At 40.0% G+C, this 19,363-nt stretch overlaps 1 protein-coding gene across 3 annotated transcripts in view; it reads left to right on the forward strand.

The window, feature by feature from the left end:
* NRAP (nebulin related anchoring protein) overlaps nt 1–19,363 on the forward strand; it is a 195,688-nt gene that overhangs the window by 124,452 nt on the left and 51,873 nt on the right. For all 3 annotated transcript variants that reach the window (XM_053692704.1, XM_053692702.1, XM_053692703.1), the window contains 4 exons: nt 1,745–1,849; nt 3,327–3,425; nt 5,022–5,126; nt 8,469–8,576. In XM_053692704.1, coding sequence (XP_053548679.1) covers nt 1,745–1,849; nt 3,327–3,425; nt 5,022–5,126; nt 8,469–8,576 — 417 coding nt within the window. The remainder of the gene's footprint in view (nt 1–1,744; nt 1,850–3,326; nt 3,426–5,021; nt 5,127–8,468; nt 8,577–19,363) is intronic.

Raw genomic sequence — 19,363 nt, forward strand, 5'->3', positions numbered from 1 at the left:
TTTCTGACATAACACACACACACACACACATATATATATATATATATATATATATATATATATATATATATAAATATAAATATATATATATATGTATATATATATATATATATATATATATATATATATATACATACACAAGTATGTACAAATATATATGTACAAATTCTAGCATGAATAATCATTTATAAAAAAAAATATGAGATAAAAGCATATCATGACTTCTAGAAATACAAATACACATTAATGTATGTAAAAGTATCATATATGATTTTTTTTGTATAGCAAATAAATATAAAAATAACTTTCTATGAGATATTGTTTGTTGAGGTATAAATGTAGTTATTTCTTGGACATTAACAGATGAAAAATAAAATATTAGCTTTAGAGAAATGTGCTTGTTCATGGACAGTAATGAAATGGTATAAACAAAGTTGTTGTGAAAAACCCGAATAACCGCGACATCGATGACTGTTAGTTAACAACAGTCCGATACTCTTCACACCGTACTTGACGCTCATGTTTTTGATGTCTTTTTTGATAAATAAGGGTATCGTATTCAGATCCACGTCAGCGATGTCTGCCGAGCATATTGACGCCGGCGAATGCACTGAGGTTGACGCTTAGATAAATTGACCCCTCTGTGTGTTAGATAAGCAGTAGCGTCACAATATACAGTGGTTTGATATACCACTCTGGCTAATCTTTGGAGCTGTTTATGAATACTTTACTGGTGTACAGCTAGCTAGGAAGCTGTTAATACTCCTAGACCGCTCAACTTCGCACTTAAGTGTCCGTTTCATTTGTGAGTGAATTGCTTCTCATATACTTTATATTTACTCTTTTCCTTAGTACTGGAGCACCTTCTCTCATTTTTGTTTTATAGTTATCCACTTCATTTTTGTGCTCAGTAGCTGATCCTGGTTTGATTGGATTTCCAAATTGATTTGGACTAGTGCCTCTGATTTCTGGTATATTATGTAAATATTGTTGTAGTCATAATCATTGTTTTTTCAAATTGCTAGCGCTTCTACTTTACTGTTCCAGATATCATGTATTGGGACATTTAACATTACTTTATATGTATCTGTAATGGCAGGAACCCCATTGGCGATTGGCAAGCAAAGCTATGTGAAAGAAGCCTCAAGGAATTTTGTGTATGATCTCATCTTAGGAACAAATCGCTTTAGTAGCCTATTGAGTGTCTATGAACCCATTGTGTTCTGCATTATAACCTGTTTTATACAGGTTTTTCTAACAAAAGAAGGGTATCTGACATTGGTGAATATTTGGCATTAGTGGTGTGACCACAAACAGGGTATATAATCTGTGTGTAGTCAGCCAAGTGATATGCAATCAGTGTCTATGAGTAAGCTCCTCTAGGGGGTGCAAAACTCATCAGTTGGTTTTCTGTTGGACTGATACCCATGTATATATATATATATATATATATATATATATATATATACATATATATACACACATATGTGAAATACAGTTTGGACTTTTATTAAAGTACACATTTGAGGTTGCCTTTGTGTGTCTTTGTACAATCAGTTCAGCCCCCATCATTACAATTTATCTTTTTTCCCTTCAATTTAAGTTATGGTAATTATAAGCATCATAGTTCCTTAAAACCTCCAGTTACTTGGTGCATATTTTTTATATGTAATGTACACGAAATGAGCTCACATTTCTTCAGCCATTTATCTCATGTTTTGAATGTACATTTTCCTTGTTTCAGAATCAATATAAATCTGACCTGAAGTGGATGAAAGGAGTTGGATGGATTGCTACTGACTCGCTGAATGTGCTGCAGGCAAAAAAAGCATCCAAGCTCATTAGTGAGGTAAGCTCATATTGAAACTAATTGCAAGGAAGGGGACAATCTTTTTCTTGTAATACCATGGCTACTAGAGAAGTCTGCAGTGCAATACAGCTGTCTTTGACAGTGAGGTGGTTAACTTTATTGTGTTTAGAAGATCCATGTTGATCTGTAATGCCCAAAGGTCTCTCTTCATAATACTTAGCAAGCAATGGCAAGGTGTCAATTCTAAGCAATGTGTATGAGAGAGTCACCTCGAGGAATTCACTGAAAAAGACATTTTAGTCACTATTCTCTGAGACTTTGGTACCTAGTGAAAGTATCGCTGACAGAAATCTCCTGGGTGGAGATCTTGTGTATGCTATAATCTCACTGTGAATGACATCCAGATCTAAACCAACAAATCTTCCTCCAAAGGAAGGTTAGGGCTAGGGATTGGGGCTCATATTAGTGATTTTGGCAGAGACTGGGGGTGTAGTTGGTCTTTCCAGGGGAACATCTGGTGGGTTTTATTTAGTCCCTGGTTTCATATTGAGATTTATTTCGAAGATAGGGAGGGGTAGAGCTACCAAACCAGAACAAAATGCAGGTTTGTTGAGAGAGCTACTATAATACATCCATGAAACATGCAACATAATGTATTGGTTGGTCTCACTTTTTATTTAGAGTTTCCTTTATGAATAAATTGAGGTTCATGACAAAAAAAGATAAATAAAATAGCAACAATAAAAACAAGGTGGCATGAGCAATGTTTGATCTTGAGGACTTGCCTTTGAAATGAAGCTGGAAGATGTTAAGGAAGAGTTTGTTAATATATCCCTAGATAGGAAGGATGAATCATAGGTGGGATATGTCAGTCAAAAGGCAAAGTGAAAATACTGTGACTTATCCCAAAGCATTATGGGATTCATTTTGTATATACATTTGTTTACATGGTACAAGACAACTGGTTACTAGCTGCCTTCTGTTTTTTTGATGTTGGTAGGATACAATCGGGGTGAGATATTCATCAGGCCATAAACAAGGACATTCTTGATTACGCCTAGATTACGAGTGTGCACTTACTGCAGCGCAAGTGCGGTATGATTTTTTGTTAGGCTCGATCAAGCATCTTCAGCCTCTCTAGCCTCACTAGTCCTTCTGTTATTAAATAATATTTAATAACATAAGGACTAGTGAGGCTAGCGAAGCTGAAGACACTCGAGGGAGCCTAACAAAAAATCATACCGCACTTGCGCTGCAGTAAGTGCACACTCGTAATCTAGGCGATAATTTATTCCTAATTCCTTGTATTAAACATTTTTTGCATATTTCAATAGCACTCAAGTCTACTACAATCACTTGTTAAATATGATAAAAGTGCACTATTAAATCCCCAAATTAATCCCCACCCACAATGCGCAATGAGAATGTTGTCATACGCATAGAAATAAAAAACTATACAGCTTTAACCTCTTGAAAAGTCCTAACAATTATTTTGTTTTACTGTTTTACTCAACAGAAATCATACAGACAGCAGCCCTCAGCTTTAAAATTTACCAGCATTGAGGATACACCAGAAATGATACAAGCAAAAATAAGTTACAACCAGGCTGTCGACGTAAGTTGTTAATTTTACTACAAATAATATGTATTTTTTTTATTGTCAAATTATACTTTCTGTTTTAGGGCCAGATTAAGAGTGGGGTGATAACAGTTACGCACGGGCGATATCGAGTTTATCGCAGATATTTGCGTGCATCGGAAGGAGCACTCGTATTACAATTTGAAAGTAAATGTAAAAGCGTGATCGCAATTGAATTTAACTCCTGTCGGGATATTGCAACCTCAGAGCTCTGGTTAACTGTTATGCTCAAATAAAAAGTGTCACAAAATGCAAAAAATACATTAAAAAGTACAGTTTCACTCATATTAACACTATCTAATAACAATTATTAAAACAAATTGCATACAAAAGTTATAACGACTCAAAGATATGAGGTTTCAGGTGTTAGAAAAATCACAAAGAGCTTTGACATAGAGATACATACCTGTACATGTCTAAATATATAAATGTATATATGTATATATATATGTATATGAATATATGTGTGTACATATGTAGTTATGTATTTATATGTGTATATATGTATTTACAGACATATATATACATATAAACACATAAATACACACACACACATATATATATATATATATATATATATATATATATATATATATATATATATGTGTGTGTGTGTGTGCATTGGAGCCTTTTACAGTCAAGTAGATGAAAATATGTAAAAGCATATTTAATAAAGTGTTTAACTGTGTATTTATTGTAAATATTTCATATTCCAATGTTATTCACATAGGGAAAAATGTTCTAAGTATTTATAAATAGATATTTCTATATATATCTGTACCTATATATAATCATATAGATATGGATATATGTTGCATCAAAATACCATCATATACACAGTATGTAGAAATATATATTTATGAATAAATAGAACATATTCCTCTATGTGAAGATCATTGGAATGTGAAATATTAGTGTTTTCATATCGGGTTAGTGCACTTGAGAAAAACGTGATCGGGTTTGCAAATGTGTAGGGTGTTCTATGTAGGAATATGTTAACAAGATTGCGATATTCGAAGTTCAGCTTTTTGCATTGGGTAAGCGCGCGAGCGAAAACTTTTTACTTCCAACTTGTAATACGAATGCTACCCGACGCACGCAAAAAGCTTACTTCTAGTTGAGTAAGTGCGCAAGCGGGAGTACACGATACTGCTCCACTCACGATCTAGTCCTTGTGTAACTGTAAATGTCCTGTTGATAGTCATCAATCACTGCATGGTAGAATAGGTGTAATAAATCATCATTTATAGACAGTATGATAAATATTCGAAAATTAAAAAAAAAACAAATATTTGTGTTCACAAAACTATAAAAAAAACTGAAATGGTTGACAGATTGTTTCCTCATCCTTATTATGGGAGAGCACAAATTTAACGTCTGATATTTTTTGGCGACTTTCATCTAGACAGTTTCATGATTTTGTACATTTGAACGGAAACTTAAACTTTGTCATTAGCATATTTCTTTTATTGTACTTAAATTTGTCATTTGCATGAAGATTCAGAAGAACAGATCATGTATTAAAGATATATATTGTGTATATGGAAAATTGAATTATTTTGTGTCTTACAGAGCAAATACAAAGAGAAGGGAGAGAATATAAAACATCATTATACATCCATCAGTGAGCTCCCTGAACTTCTGCAAGCAAAACTAAATGCTATAAATATCAGCGAGGTGCGTTCTCCTCACACACACAGAATGTATTACTAAAGTCTGACAGAAGTAAAATTGCTCATTATTTGAGTGTGTGGGTTTCCTATGCTGTTTTTTTCTTCCACAATTGTGTTTTGTAACATTGTTTAAATTAAGGGTCTGAAACATTATTTTTCCCTGCTGGCACCTGTTTCACAGTGGTAATTTATTTATTGTTGTGCTACGGTTTCATGCTTTAATGTGGCTAAAGCGAAAGCTGCTCCGGAGCCCTTGCGGTGCAGGTTCGCATATGCGAGCCTGATTCCCACAATGTAAGAAGCCATTAAACCGCTGCTTCTTATACCCTACGCCACCTCTGAGGTGGCGAGGGAAAATCACTGAGAGCTCGCTCTCTGTGATTGACAGCCCCTTCAGTCGCGCAATTGGTCGCACGAATTGTGGCGGTGGCCATTACACACTACGATGAGTGTGTAATGATACATATGGGCAAGTGGATCAACATATCCACTGCTGTGTCTAGCGAAGGTGGGCGGACAGCTTCGCGAGTTGAGAAGCTGTCCGCCCGCCGGTTAGTACATGGAGCCCTAAGTCTCTATAAATCTAATGTGTATAAAGCAGGGGGCCCGAATAAGATGCTATTTGTGCTGGATATTTTTTAAAGGATATGAAAGTCAAAATGAAACTTTTAAGAGACTTTTCACAAATGAAAGTTATCCTCTTGTTGAACGGTACAAAAAGTAACAGTGCACAAATGGGTGCTAGCTGGTGATTGGTGGTTAAACACATGACTCTTGTCATTGGCATACAATGTGCTAGATTACAAGTAACGCACTATTTAGCACTTTTGTTCAAGTGCAAAAACTGCCAGGAGTAAACTTTTAACATGTGGGTTAGCGCCGCCCATATTACAAGTTGAAAGTAAAATGTTTGCACGCGAGTGAAACTTCAGGACTTCAGATATTATGACAGTGCTAACTTCTTCTCACCATAGACTTCAATGGAAAGCGCTAACTGGAAAAAACTAACACTTGTCGCTCGCGTGCTAACTCGACACGCATTAGAACAACTGCGCTACTCAAATGTAGTTATGAATATTTTACATTCCAATGTTCTTCACATAGAAGAAAATGTTCTTTTTATTTTTAAATAGATATTACTATATATATCTGATGTATTTTTTGTAATATATATATATATATATATATATATATATATATATATATATATATATATATATACACACACACACTTATATTTTAAGAATACGTTGAATATATTCCCCTATGTGAAGAACATTGGAATGGAAAATATAAAATATTTACAGTTAATACACACTAAAACACATTATTAAATATTAATAATGTATTTATGTTGTGTTTCATTTAACTTTTTTTTAGCCCTAATCCTTTACGCAAGTTCTGCAGTTGCGCTAACCCAAAAAGTGCAAATTTAGTTTGCGCTTGTGTGGTTGCATTTACGTTCAACTTGTAATACATGCACAAGTTAACCCAGGCGTGATATTTTAATATTGTGTGAGTGCTAATATTATAGCACCACTTGTAATCTAGCCCTATATGTGTTCAGGCAAGTTACAGTAGCTCATTGTTTCTCTGGGGTGGACTTCATGGTTCCATTTCTTAGCTAGGGGTCATCAGACCACTGCTTCTTAACCTCTCTCTTAGGATGACTGACAGGCCCTGCTCTTGCATGATTGGTTGCAAGAGAGCAGAGGACAGCACTGTACATGAACTTCCTTGTGCAATGTGGGCAGCGGATGGACAGTCTCAGCTGCCGCTCACTGTGAACATGGATGGATAGGTTGCATTGCTGGGATAATTGCCTGCCTTTTAAATGACAAATTGGGCACTATGGGGCATACGCTGTCGGCATTTAACATTGCACAAGCAGTTCTTGTGAACTGCTTGTGCAATGCCGTCCCCTGCAGATTCGCAGGGGGTGTCAATCAACCTGATCATACGCGATCGGGCGGATTGATGTCCGCCACCTCAGAGGAGGCGTATGAGTTAAGCTGCTTGTTAACTCCTGTTTCTAGCGAGCCTGAAGGCTCGCGCAGAAACAGGAGTATTTGGCTCCATATGGGTCATGATAAATCAGCCCCTGTGTGTTTAACACCTTAACAGATATTTTACATCTAGTAATATGCAAACAGTGCATTCAACAAATTATCTAAAAGATCAGAGCACTTTAATGTTCCTTTAAACTAACACTGCTAGGTTATATATTACATCTTTTTGTTTGCAGCCAAGGGTTTAAATATAGATTCCCCATCCCCCTCCAATATTCATATAAGTTGGTGCTTGGTAGGACTTTCATTAGAGTTGCATATATTGAATAGAAAAGTAATGGCTAATATAACTGAGAATTCATTAAATTGTGTAAGGATGACAGAATGTTCCTGTAGCGGATGTGTTGGATTCTAATTAAATATGGCAATTAAAATTGGTGCTCAAACTGCCATGACTTACATATGGCAATCTGCTTAAGTAGTTCTGGGAGTTACATATGATACTACTGAAAGTGGCTCATGATAGATAGATAGATAGATAGATAGATAGATAGATAGATAGATAGATAGACCAAAATAAGGGAGACTAAGGAATTGACAAAATTATACAGTAGTTAATATAAATATACTTTATAATGCCTAAATATTTGTCTGCTTCTAAGTCCCTGCCACCTCTTATCTCAGTCCATTTTATTAGCTTTTCACAGCCAGACAGTGCTAGTTCATGTGTGCCATATAGATAGCATTGAGCTCACTCCCGTGGAATTATTCAGGAACCAGCACCATTTGGCTGAAATGCAAGTTTGTAAAAAGCACTGAAATGAGGGGGCAGTGCGCAGAGGCTTAGCTACAAGGTAAAAATAAAAAGTGTATTAATATAACAGTGCTGTTTATGCAAAACTGGGGAATGGATAATAAAGGGATTACCTATCTTTGTCCCTTTAATACATTCAACAACTTTCTGCAAATCTGTGAATTTTATTTCTCATTTAAGACGCAGTGGGAGTAGACATTAAACTGTCAGATACTTGAAAATGATAAACTAAATACGAATACAATATTAAATATTTGAAATGAACATTTTACATGTTGTAAACAATGAGAGGAAAATGCAGATAAATAGGGGAGCCTGGGAGATTGTAAAAGCTTTTGCACAAATAAGAGATCCCTGGAAATAAGGGAGGGTTGGCAACCCTATAGAGATATGCCTATGTTATTATAAAATAAATAGCTGCAAGGAGTAAACATCATTTTGAGATATACATAATCATTAAATGGTACAAATATAATTGGAATGAAACAGTGATGAGTGGACAAACGTATATTTCTTCCCACAGACACGATACAAGGAGTCATGGAGCCGTTTGAAAGATGGTGGATACAAGCTGAAGTTAGACGCTATTCCGTTCCAGGCTGCTAAGGCCTTCAGCGAAATAATAAGTGATGTGAGTGTATATTATGGCCTATATATAACAAGACATGTCGGACCTGATCCGACAGTGCGGATCAGGTCCGCCAGACCTTGCTGAATACGGAGAGCAATACGCTCTCCATATTCAGCATTGCACCAGCAGCTCACAAGAGCTGCTGGTGCAACGCCGCCCCCTGCAGACTCGCGGCCAATGGGCTGCCAGCAGGGGGTGTCAATCAACCTGGTCGTACTCGATCTGGTTGATTTCTGGTGATGTCTGTCCGCCTGCTCAGAGCAGGCGGACAGGTTATGGAGTAGCAGTCTTTGTGACCACTGCTCCATTCGGAGCTTGATAGATAGGCCCCTATGTGTGTTCCAGGCTCCGTTCCCTCAATGTGAGAGCTGGGAAAAAAGCTTATAGTTGGATTAACTGCTAGTGATGTTTTCTACAAAACTCCAAAGTTTACAATATTTAAGGGCCAATATTATATAAACGTAATACCTCTAGATGAGATGTAACATAGAATTATAGATTAGGTTGGCAGATATCAACCAAAAAACTGTGTCCATCCATTTTGCTTCTAAAGTGTAAGCTTTATTCTTAGGCTATTGTCATGCCTTTAAATGGTCCATTTTACCTGATGGAGTGTGTTTAATTGTTTGCAGATAACTCTTACCTTTATTTTATTTTATGAAATAGCTGTTTAAGCCTGTAGAAACCTCCACCTCCACTGAAAATATAAATAACAAATATATTCTCTGTAGAAAAGCTATGTATACTGGAGACAATAGCATTAATTAATCTCCCAGTGAGGGTAGGAAAGTGATTTTTATATATGAAATAGCTGATTGTGCTCATTGAACACCCTAGCCATAATTAGCATTACAATACCTAACTATTAGGATGTGTGTTTAGACATAGATAACGTTAGCAGGTCTGTTTCACCTGCAGGCAAAGCCTATTGTTATGGTCATGTACTTGAGAACAACAGGTGATGGTTTTAATAAGCAAAAACCTCTATTTTAAATACAGAAATAAACACAAAGGAACAATTCCCTATACATTTAATACTCCACAGTAGGCCTAACAAGGCATTTGGAACACATTAATGGAAAACATTTTTTATACAGTGTCCCCTTAAGAGGCATTCCTAAATTTCCTTACAATCTTGTCCTCTTAATATCCTATTGGAGTTATGTTCCAAAAAGTGGCACCCTTTATTTAAATGTATCACTTCCCTGACCAGGCCCATCCTAAATTCTCCCACAAGCCTTGTCTGATCTTAGAACCTCCAGGCCCACCCTAGACATTTTTCTCTATTCAAATATCTCAATCTTAGATTGGAGTGGGAATTGAATATGAACATTTGGGACTCCAGCATGGTGGTCTGTTGGTAGAATTTAACTTCTGACATGTCTCTGCTGTTGCTAGGCAGTAGGGTTGGGCGAATGTGTAAATTTTCGAATTTCGAATGTAGAACAAATGTTATTACTGAAATTCGAATTCTAAATCCGAATGTCGATAAGAACGAATATTCTTAAAAATTTGAAAATCGAATGTTATTTACAGTTTTCGAATGTCACTTTCGAATTCGAATGTTTATAATTATATCGAATGTCCACATTCGAAATTTCGAATTTAACATTCTATTTAACAAATACTATTCAGAAGTTCAATAGTTCATGTGGTAGGGCGGGAATCTAGTAAATTGATACATAATAGATACAAATATATCATTTGGAATGTTTCCATATAGAATATTGCATAATTCGAATATTACATTTAAAGAAAGCATTAGAAATACTATTACAAACATATAAATTCAAATTTTTCGAATTCGAATATAAATTCAAATTTTTCGAATTCGAATATTGCATAATTCGAATATTACATTTAAAGAAAAAGCATTAGAAATACTATTACAATCTAAATTCGAATTTTTCGAATTCGAATATTGCATAATTCGAATATTACATTTAAAGAAAAAGCATTAGAAATACTATTACAATCTAAATTCGAATTTTTCGAATTCGAATACACATATTGCATAATTCGAATATTACATTTAAAGAAAAAGCATTAGAAATACTATTACAATCTGAATTCGAATTTTTCGAATTCGAATATTGCATAATTCGAATATTACATTTAAAGAAAAAGCATTAGAAATACTATTACAATCTAAATTCGAATTTTTCAAAAAGAATATTTTCGAATGTTATCGTAAAATTAGAAACCGAACATTCGAAAATCGAATGTTAGAATGTTATGTAAACATTCGAAATTCGTTTCGAACGAACGAATGTGTTAAAATTCGTGCCGTTTTTCGAATGTTGCGAAACATTCGCTGATCCCTACTAGGCAGTTGACATGATAATGTACCACAACAATGACCCTCCAAAAACAAACAAAAAAATGTGTTACTTCAGGGCTATTTTTAGGTGTGATGTAGACATATAGCTGGTGTGACTTTAGGGCTATTGTCGGGTGTGATGTAGGCATATAGCTGTTTAACTTCTGGGCTAATCTCAGGTATGATGTAGGCATATAGCTGGTATGACTTAAGGACTGTTCTCAGGTGTGATGTAGGCATATAGCTGGTGTAACTTCAGGGCTACTCTCAGGTGTGATGTAGGCATATAGCTGGTGTAACTTCAGGGCTACTCTCAGGTGTGATGTAGACATATAGCTGGTGTGACTTTAGGGCTATTGTCGGGTGTGATGTAGGCATATAGCTGTTTAACTTCTGGGCTAATCTCAGGTATGATGTAGGCATATAGCTGGTATGACTTAAGGACTGTTCTCAGGTGTGATGTAGGCATATAGCTGTTTAACTTCTGGGCTACTCTCAGGTGTGATGTAGGCATATAGCTGGTGTGATTTCAGGGCTACTCTCAGGTGTGATGTAGGCATATAGCTGGTGTGATTTCAGGGCTAATCTCAGGTGTGATGTAGTCATATAGCTGGTGTTACTTCAGGGCTAATCTCAGGTGTGATGTAGGCATATAGCTGGTGTAACTTCAGGGCTACTCTCAGGTGTGATGTAGTCATATAGCTGGTGTTACTTCAGGGCTAATCTCAGGTGTGATGTAGGCATATAGCTGGTGTGATTTCAGGGCTAATCTCAGGTGTGATGTAGTCATATAGCTGGTGTGACTTCAGGACTGTTCTCAGGTGTGATGTAGGCATATAGCTGGTATGACTTAAGGGCTGTTCTCATTTGTGATGTAGGCATATAGCAGGTGTGACTTTAGGGCTAATCTCAGGTGTGATGTAGGCATATAGCTGGTATGACTTAAGGGCTGTTCTCATTTGTGATGTAGGCATATAGCAGGTGTGACTTCAGGACTGTTCTCAGGTGTGATGTAGGCATATAGCTGGTGTAACTTCAGGGCTACTCTCAGGTGTGATGTAGTCATATAGCTGGTGTTACTTCAGGGCTAATCGCAGGTGTGATGTAGGAATATAGCTGGTATGACTTCAGGGCTGTTCTCAGGTGTGATGTAGGCATATAGCTGGTGTGACTTCAGGGCTAATCTCAGGTGTGATGTAGTCATATAGCTGGTGTGACTTCAGGGCTAATCTCAGGTGTGATGTAGTCATATAGCTGGTGTGACTTCAGGGCTAATCTCAGGTGTGATGTAGTCATATAGCTGGTGTGACTTCAGGGCTAATCTCAGGTGTGATGTAGTCATATAGCTGGTGTGACTTCAGGGCTAATCTCAGGTGTGATGTAGGCATATAGCTGGTATGACTTAAGGGCTGTTCTCATTTGTGATGTAGGCATATAGCAGGTGTGACTTTAGGGCTAATCTCAGGTGTGATGTTAGCATATGGCTGGTGTGACTTCATGGCTACTCTCAGGTGTGATGTAGGCATATGGCTGGAGTGACTTCAGGACTGTTTTCAGGTGTGATGTAGGCATAGAGCTGGTGTGATTTCAGGTCTACTCTCAGGTGTGATGTTAGCATATGGCTGGTGTGACGTCAGGGCTACTCTCAGGTGTGATGTAGGCATATGGCTGGTATGACTTCAGGGCTAAACATTTTTCTCTATTCAAAGATCTCAATCTTAGATTGGAGTGGGAATTGAATATGAACATTTGGGACTCCAGAATGGTGGTCTGTTGGTAGAATTTAACTTCTGACATGTCTCTCCTGTTGCTAGGCAGTTGACATGATAATGTACCACAACAATGACCATCCAAAAATAAACAAAAAAATGTGTTACTTCAGGGCTATTTTTAGGTGTGATGTAAGACATATAGCTGGTGTGACTTTAGGGCTATTGTCGAGTGTGATATAGGCATATAGCTGTGTAACTTCTGGGCTAATCTGGGCTAATCTCAGGTATGATGTAGGCATATAGCTGGTGTTACTTCAGGGCTGTTCTCAGTTGTGATGTAGGCATATAGCTGGTGTTATTTCAGGGCTAATCTCAGGTGTGATGTTAGCATATGGCTGGCGTGACTTTAGGGCTACTCTCAGGTGTGATGTAGGCATATGGCTGGCGTGACTTCAGGGCTACTCTCAGGTGTGATGTAGACGTAATGCTGGTATGATTTCAGGGCTAATCTCAGGTGTGATGTAGGCATATAATTGGTGTGATTCAGGACTACTCTCAGGTGTGATGTAGGCATATGGCTGGTGTGACTTCAGGGCTAATCTCAGGTGTGATGTAGGCAATAGGTATATGGCTGGTGTGACTTCAGGGCTGTTCTCAGGTGTGATGTAGGCATATAGCTGGTGTGACTTCAGGGCTAATCTCAGGTGTGATGTAGGCATATAGCTGGTATGACTTCAGGGCTAATCTCAGGTGTGATGCAGGCATATAGCTGGTGTGACTTCAGGGCTTATCTCAGGTGTGATGTGGACATATGGCTGGTGTGACTTCAGGGCTACTCTCAGGTGTGATGTATGCATATGGCTGGTTTGACTTCAGGGCTACTCTCAGGTGTGATGTAGGCATATAGCTGGTGTGACTTCAGGGCTAATCTCATGTGTGATGTAGGCATATGGCTGGTGTGACTTCAAGGCTAATCTCAGGTGTGATGTAGGCAATAGGCATATAGCTGGTGTGACTGCAGGGCTAATCTCAGGTGTGATGTAGGCATATAGTTGGTGTGACGTCAGGGCTAATATCAGGTGTGATGTAGGCATATAGCTGGTGGGACTTCAGGGCTAATCTCAAGTGTGATGTAGGCAATAGGCATATAGGTAGCTGGTTTGACTTCAGGGCTATTTTCAGGTGTGATGTAGGCATATATCTGGTATGAATTCAGGGATAATCTCAGGTGTGATGTATGCATATAGCTGGTGTGACTTCAGGGCTAATCTCAGGTATGATGTAGGCATATGGCTGGTGTGACTTCAGGGCTACTCTCAGGTGTGATGTAGGCATATAGATGGTGTGACTTCAGGGCTACTCTCAGGTGTGATGTAGGCATATAACTGGTGTGACTTCAGGGCTAATCTCAGGTATGATGTAGACATATGGCTGGTGTGACTTCAAGACTAATCTCAGGTGTGATGTAGGCAATAGGCATATAGCTGGTTTGACTTCAGCGCTATTTTCAGGTGTGATGTAGGCATATATCTAGTGTGAATTCAGGGATAATCTCAGGTGTGATGTATGCATATAGCTGGTGTGACTTCAGGGCTAATCTCAGGTGTGATGTAGGCATATGGCTGGTGTGACTTCAGGGCTACTCTCAGGTGGGATGTAGGCATATAGCTGGTGTGACTTCAGGGCTAATCTCAGGTGCGATGTAGGCATATAGTTTGTGTGACTTCAGGGCTAATCTAAGGTATGATGTAGGCATATGGCTGGTGAGACTTCAGGGCTACTCTCAGGTGTGATGTAGGCATATAGCTGGTGTGACTTCAGGGCTAATCTCAGGTATGATGTAGGCATATAGCTCGTGTGACTTCAGGGCTAATCTCAGGTATGATGTAGCCATATAGCTGGTGTGACTTTAGGGCTAATCTCAGGTGTTATGCAGGCATATGGCTGGTGTGACTTCAGGGCTACTCTCAGGTGTTATGTAGACATATGTCTGGTGTGACTTCAGGGCTAATCTCAGATGTGATGTAGGCATATGGCTGGTGTGACTTCAGGGCTAATCTCAGGTGTGATGTAGGCATATGGCTGGTGTGACTTCAGGGCTACTCTAAGGTGTGATGTAGGCATATAGCTGGTGTGACTTCAGGGCTAATCTCAGGTGTGATGTAGGCATATAGCTGGTGGGACTTCAGGGCTAATCTCAGGTATGATGTAGGCATATGGCTGGTGTGACTTCAGGGCTTATCTCAGGTGTGATGTGGACATATGGCTGGTGTGACTTCAGGGCTACTCTCAGGTGTGATGTAGGCATATGGCTGGTTTGACTTCAGGGCTACTCTCAGGTGTGATGTAGGCATATAGCTGGTGTGACTTCAGGGCTAATCTCATGTGTGATGTAGGCATATGGCTGGTGTGACTTCAAGGCTAATCTCAGGTGTGATGTAGGCAATAGGCATATAGCTGGTGTGACTGCAGGGCTAATCTCAGGTGTGATGTAGGCATATAGTTGGTGTGACTTCAGGGCTAATATCAGGTGTGATGTAGGCATATAGCTGGTGTGACTTCAGGGCTAATCTCAAGTGTGATGTAGGCAATAGGCATATAGCTGGTTTGACTTCAGGGCTATTTTCAGGTGTGATGTAGGCATATATCTGGTATGAATTCAGGGATAATCTCAGGTGTGATGTATGCATATAGCTGGTGTGACTTCAGGGCTAATCTCAGGTATGATGTAGGCATATGGCTGGTGTGACTTCAGGGCTACTCTCAGGTGTGATGTAGGCATATAGATGGTGTGACTTCAGGGCTACTCTCAGGTGTGATGTAGGCATATAACTGGTGTGACTTCAGGGCTAATCTCAGGTATGATGTAGACATATGGCTGGTGTGACTTCAAGGCTAATCTCAGGTGTGATGTAGGCAATAGGCATATAGCTGGTTTGACTTCAGCGCTATTTTCAGGTGTGATGTAGGCATATATCTAGTGTGAATTCAGGGATAATCTCAGGTGTGATGTATGCATATAGCTGGTGTGACTTCAGGGCTAATCTCAGGTGTGATGTAGGCATATGGCTGGTGTGACTTCAGGGCTACTCTCAGGTGTGATGTAGGCATATAGCTGGTGTGACTTCAAGGCTAATCTCAGGTGTGATGTAGGCAATAGGCATATAGCTGGTGTGACTGCAGGGCTAATCTCAGGTGTGATGTAGGCATATAGTTGGTGTGACGTCAGGGCTAATATCAGGTGTGATGTAGGCATATAGCTGGTGGGACTTCAGGGCTAATCTCAAGTGTGATGTAGGCAATAGGCATATAGGTAGCTGGTTTGACTTCAGGGCTATTTTCAGGTGTGATGTAGGCATATATCTGGTATGAATTCAGGGATAATCTCAGGTGTGATGTATGCATATAGCTGGTGTGACTTCAGGGCTAATCTCAGGTATGATGTAGGCATATGGCTGGTGTGACTTCAGGGCTACTCTCAGGTGTGATGTAGGCATATAGATGGTGTGACTTCAGGGCTACTCTCAGGTGTGATGTAGGCATATAACTGGTGTGACTTCAGGACTAATCTCAGGTATGATGTAGACATATGGCTGGTGTGACTTCAAGACTAATCTCAGGTGTGATGTAGGCAATAGGCATATAGCTGGTTTGACTTCAGCGCTATTTTCAGGTGTGATGTAGGCATATATCTAGTGTGAATTCAGGGATAATCTCAGGTGTGATGTATGCATATAGCTGGTGTGACTTCAGGGCTAATCTCAGGTGTGATGTAGGCATATGGCTGGTGTGACTTCAGGGCTACTCTCAGGTGGGATGTAGGCATATAGCTGGTGTGACTTCAGGGCTACTCTCAGGTGCGATGTAGACATATAGTTTGTGTGACTTCAGGGCTAATCTAAGGTATGATGTAGGCATATGGCTTGTGAGACTTCAGGGCTACTCTCAGGTGTGATGTAGGCATATAGCTGGTGTGACTTCAGGGCTAATCTCAGGTGTGATGTAGGCATATAGCTCGTGTGACTTCAGGGCTAATCTCAGGTATGATGTAGCCATATAGCTGGTGTGACTTTAGGGCTAATCTCAGGTGTTATGCAGGCATATGGCTGGTGTGACTTCAGGGCTACTCTCAGGTGTTATGTAGACATATGTCTGGTGTGACTTCAGGGCTAATCTCAGATGTGATGTAGGCATATGGCTGGTGTGACTTCAGGGCTAATCTCAGGTGTGATGTAGGCATATGGCTGGTGTGACTTCAGGGCTACTCTCAGGTGTGATGTAGGCATATAGCTGGTGTGACTTCAGGGCTAATCTCAGGTGTGATGTAGGCATATAGCTGGTGGGACTTCAGGGCTAATCTCAGGTATGATGTAGGCATATGGCTGGTGTGACTTCAGGCCTTATCTCAGGTGTGATGTGGACATATGGCTGGTTTGACTTCAGGGCTACTCTCAGGTGTGATGTAGGCATATAGCTGGTGTGACTTCAGGGCTAATCTCAGGTGTGATGTAGGCATATGGCTGGTGTGACTTCAAGGCTAATCTCAGGTGTGATGTAGGCAATAGGCATATAGCTGGTGTGACTGCAGGGCTAATCTCAGGTGTGATGTAGGCATATAGTTGGTGTGACTTCAGGGCTAATATCAGGTGTGATGTAGGCATATAGCTGGTGTGACTTCAGGGCTAATCTCAAGTGTGATGTAGGCAATAGGCATATAGCTGGTTTGACTTCAGGGCTATTTTCAGGTGTGATGTAGGCATATATCTGGTATGACTTCAGGGATAATCTCAGGTGTGATGTAGGCATATAGCTGGTGTGACTTCAGGGCTAATCTCAGGTATGATGTAGGCATATGGCTGGTGTGACTTCAGGGCTACTCTCAGGTGTGATGTAGGCATATAGATGGTGTGACTTCAGGGCTACTCTCAGGTGTGATGTAGGCATATAACTGGTGTGACTTCAGGGCTAATCTCAGGTATGATGTAGACATATGGCTGGTGTGACTTCAAGGCTAATCTCAGGTGTGATGTAGGCAATAGGCATATAGCTGGTTTGACTTCAGCGCTATTTTCAGGTGTGATGTAGGCATATATCTAGTGTGAATTCAGGGATAATCTCAGGTGTGATGTATGCATATAGCTGGTGTGACTTCAGGGCTAATCTCAGGTGTGATGTAGGCATATGGCTGGTGTGACTTCAGGGCTACTCTCAGGTGTGATGTAGGCATATAGCTGGTGTGACTTCAGGGCTAATCTCAGGTGTGATGTAGGCATATAGTTTGTGTGACTTCAGGGCTAATCTAAGGTATGATGTAGGCATATGGCTGGTGAGACTTCAGGGCTACTCTCAGGTGTGATGTAGGCATATAGCTGGTGTGACTTCAGGGCTAATCTCAGGTGTGATGTAGGCATATAGCTCGTGTGACTTCAGGGCTAATCTCAGGTATGATGTAGCCATATAGCTGGTGTGACTTCAGGGCTAATCTCAGGTGTTATGTAGGCATATGGCTGGTGTGACTTCAGGACTACTCTCAAGTGTTATGTAGACATATGTCTGGTGTGACTTCAGGGCTAATCTCAGATGTGATGTAGGCATATGGCTGGTGTGACTTCAGGGCTAATCTCAGGTGTGATGTAGGCATATGGCTGGTGTGACTTCAGGGCTACTCTCAGGTGTGATGTAGGCATATAGCTGGTGTGACTTCAGGGCTAATCTCAGGTGTGATGTAGGCATATAGCTGGTGGGACTTCAGGGCTAATCTCAGGTGTGATGTAGGCATATAGCTGGTGTGACTTCAGTGCTAATCTCAGGTATGATGTAGGCATATAGCTGGTGTGACTTCAGGGCTAATCTCAGATGTGATGTAGGCATATGGCTGGTGTGACTTCAGGGCTAATCTCAGGTGTGATGTAGGCATATGGCTGGTGTGACTTCAGGGCTACTCTCAGGTGTGATGTAGGCATATAGCTGGTGTGACTTCAGGGCTAATCTCAGGTGTGATGTAGGCATATAGCTGGTGGGACTTCAGGGCTAATCTCAGGTATGATGTAGGCATATGGCTGGTGTGACTTCAGGGCTAATCTCAGGTATGATGTAGGCATATGGCTGGTGTGACTTCAGGGCTAATCTCAGGTGTGATGTAGGCATATAGCTGGTTTGACGCCAGGGCTAATCTCAGGTATGATGTAGGCATATGGCTGGTGTGACTTCAAGGCTAATCTCAGGTGTGATGTAGGCAATAGGCATATGGCTGGTGTGACTTCAGGGCTACTTTCAGGTGTGATGTAGGCATAGAGCTGGTGTGACTTCAGGGCTACTCTCAGGTGTGATGTAGGCATATAGCTTGTGTGAGGTCAGGGCTACTCTCAGGTGTGATGTAGGTATATAGCTGGTGTGACTTCAAGGCTAATCTCATGTGTGATGTAGGCATATAGCTGGTGTGACTTCGGGGCTAATCTCAGGTGTGATGTAGGCATATAGCTGGTGTGACTTCAAGGCTAATCTCAGGTGTTATGCAGGCATATGGCTGGTGTGACTTCAGGGCTACTCTCAGGTGTTATGTAGACATATGTCTGGTGTGACTTCAGGGCTAATCTCAGATGTGATGTAGGCATATGGCTGGTGTGACTTCAGGGCTAATCTCAGGTGTGATGTAGGCATATGGCTGGTGTGACTTCAGGGCTACTCTCAGGTGTGATGTAGGCATATAGCTGGTGTGACTTCAGGGCTAATCTCAGGTGTGATGTAGGCATATA

Source organism: Bombina bombina, chromosome 9 (genome assembly GCF_027579735.1).
Source record: "Bombina bombina isolate aBomBom1 chromosome 9, aBomBom1.pri, whole genome shotgun sequence".
Taxonomy (NCBI): domain Eukaryota; kingdom Metazoa; phylum Chordata; class Amphibia; order Anura; family Bombinatoridae; genus Bombina; species Bombina bombina.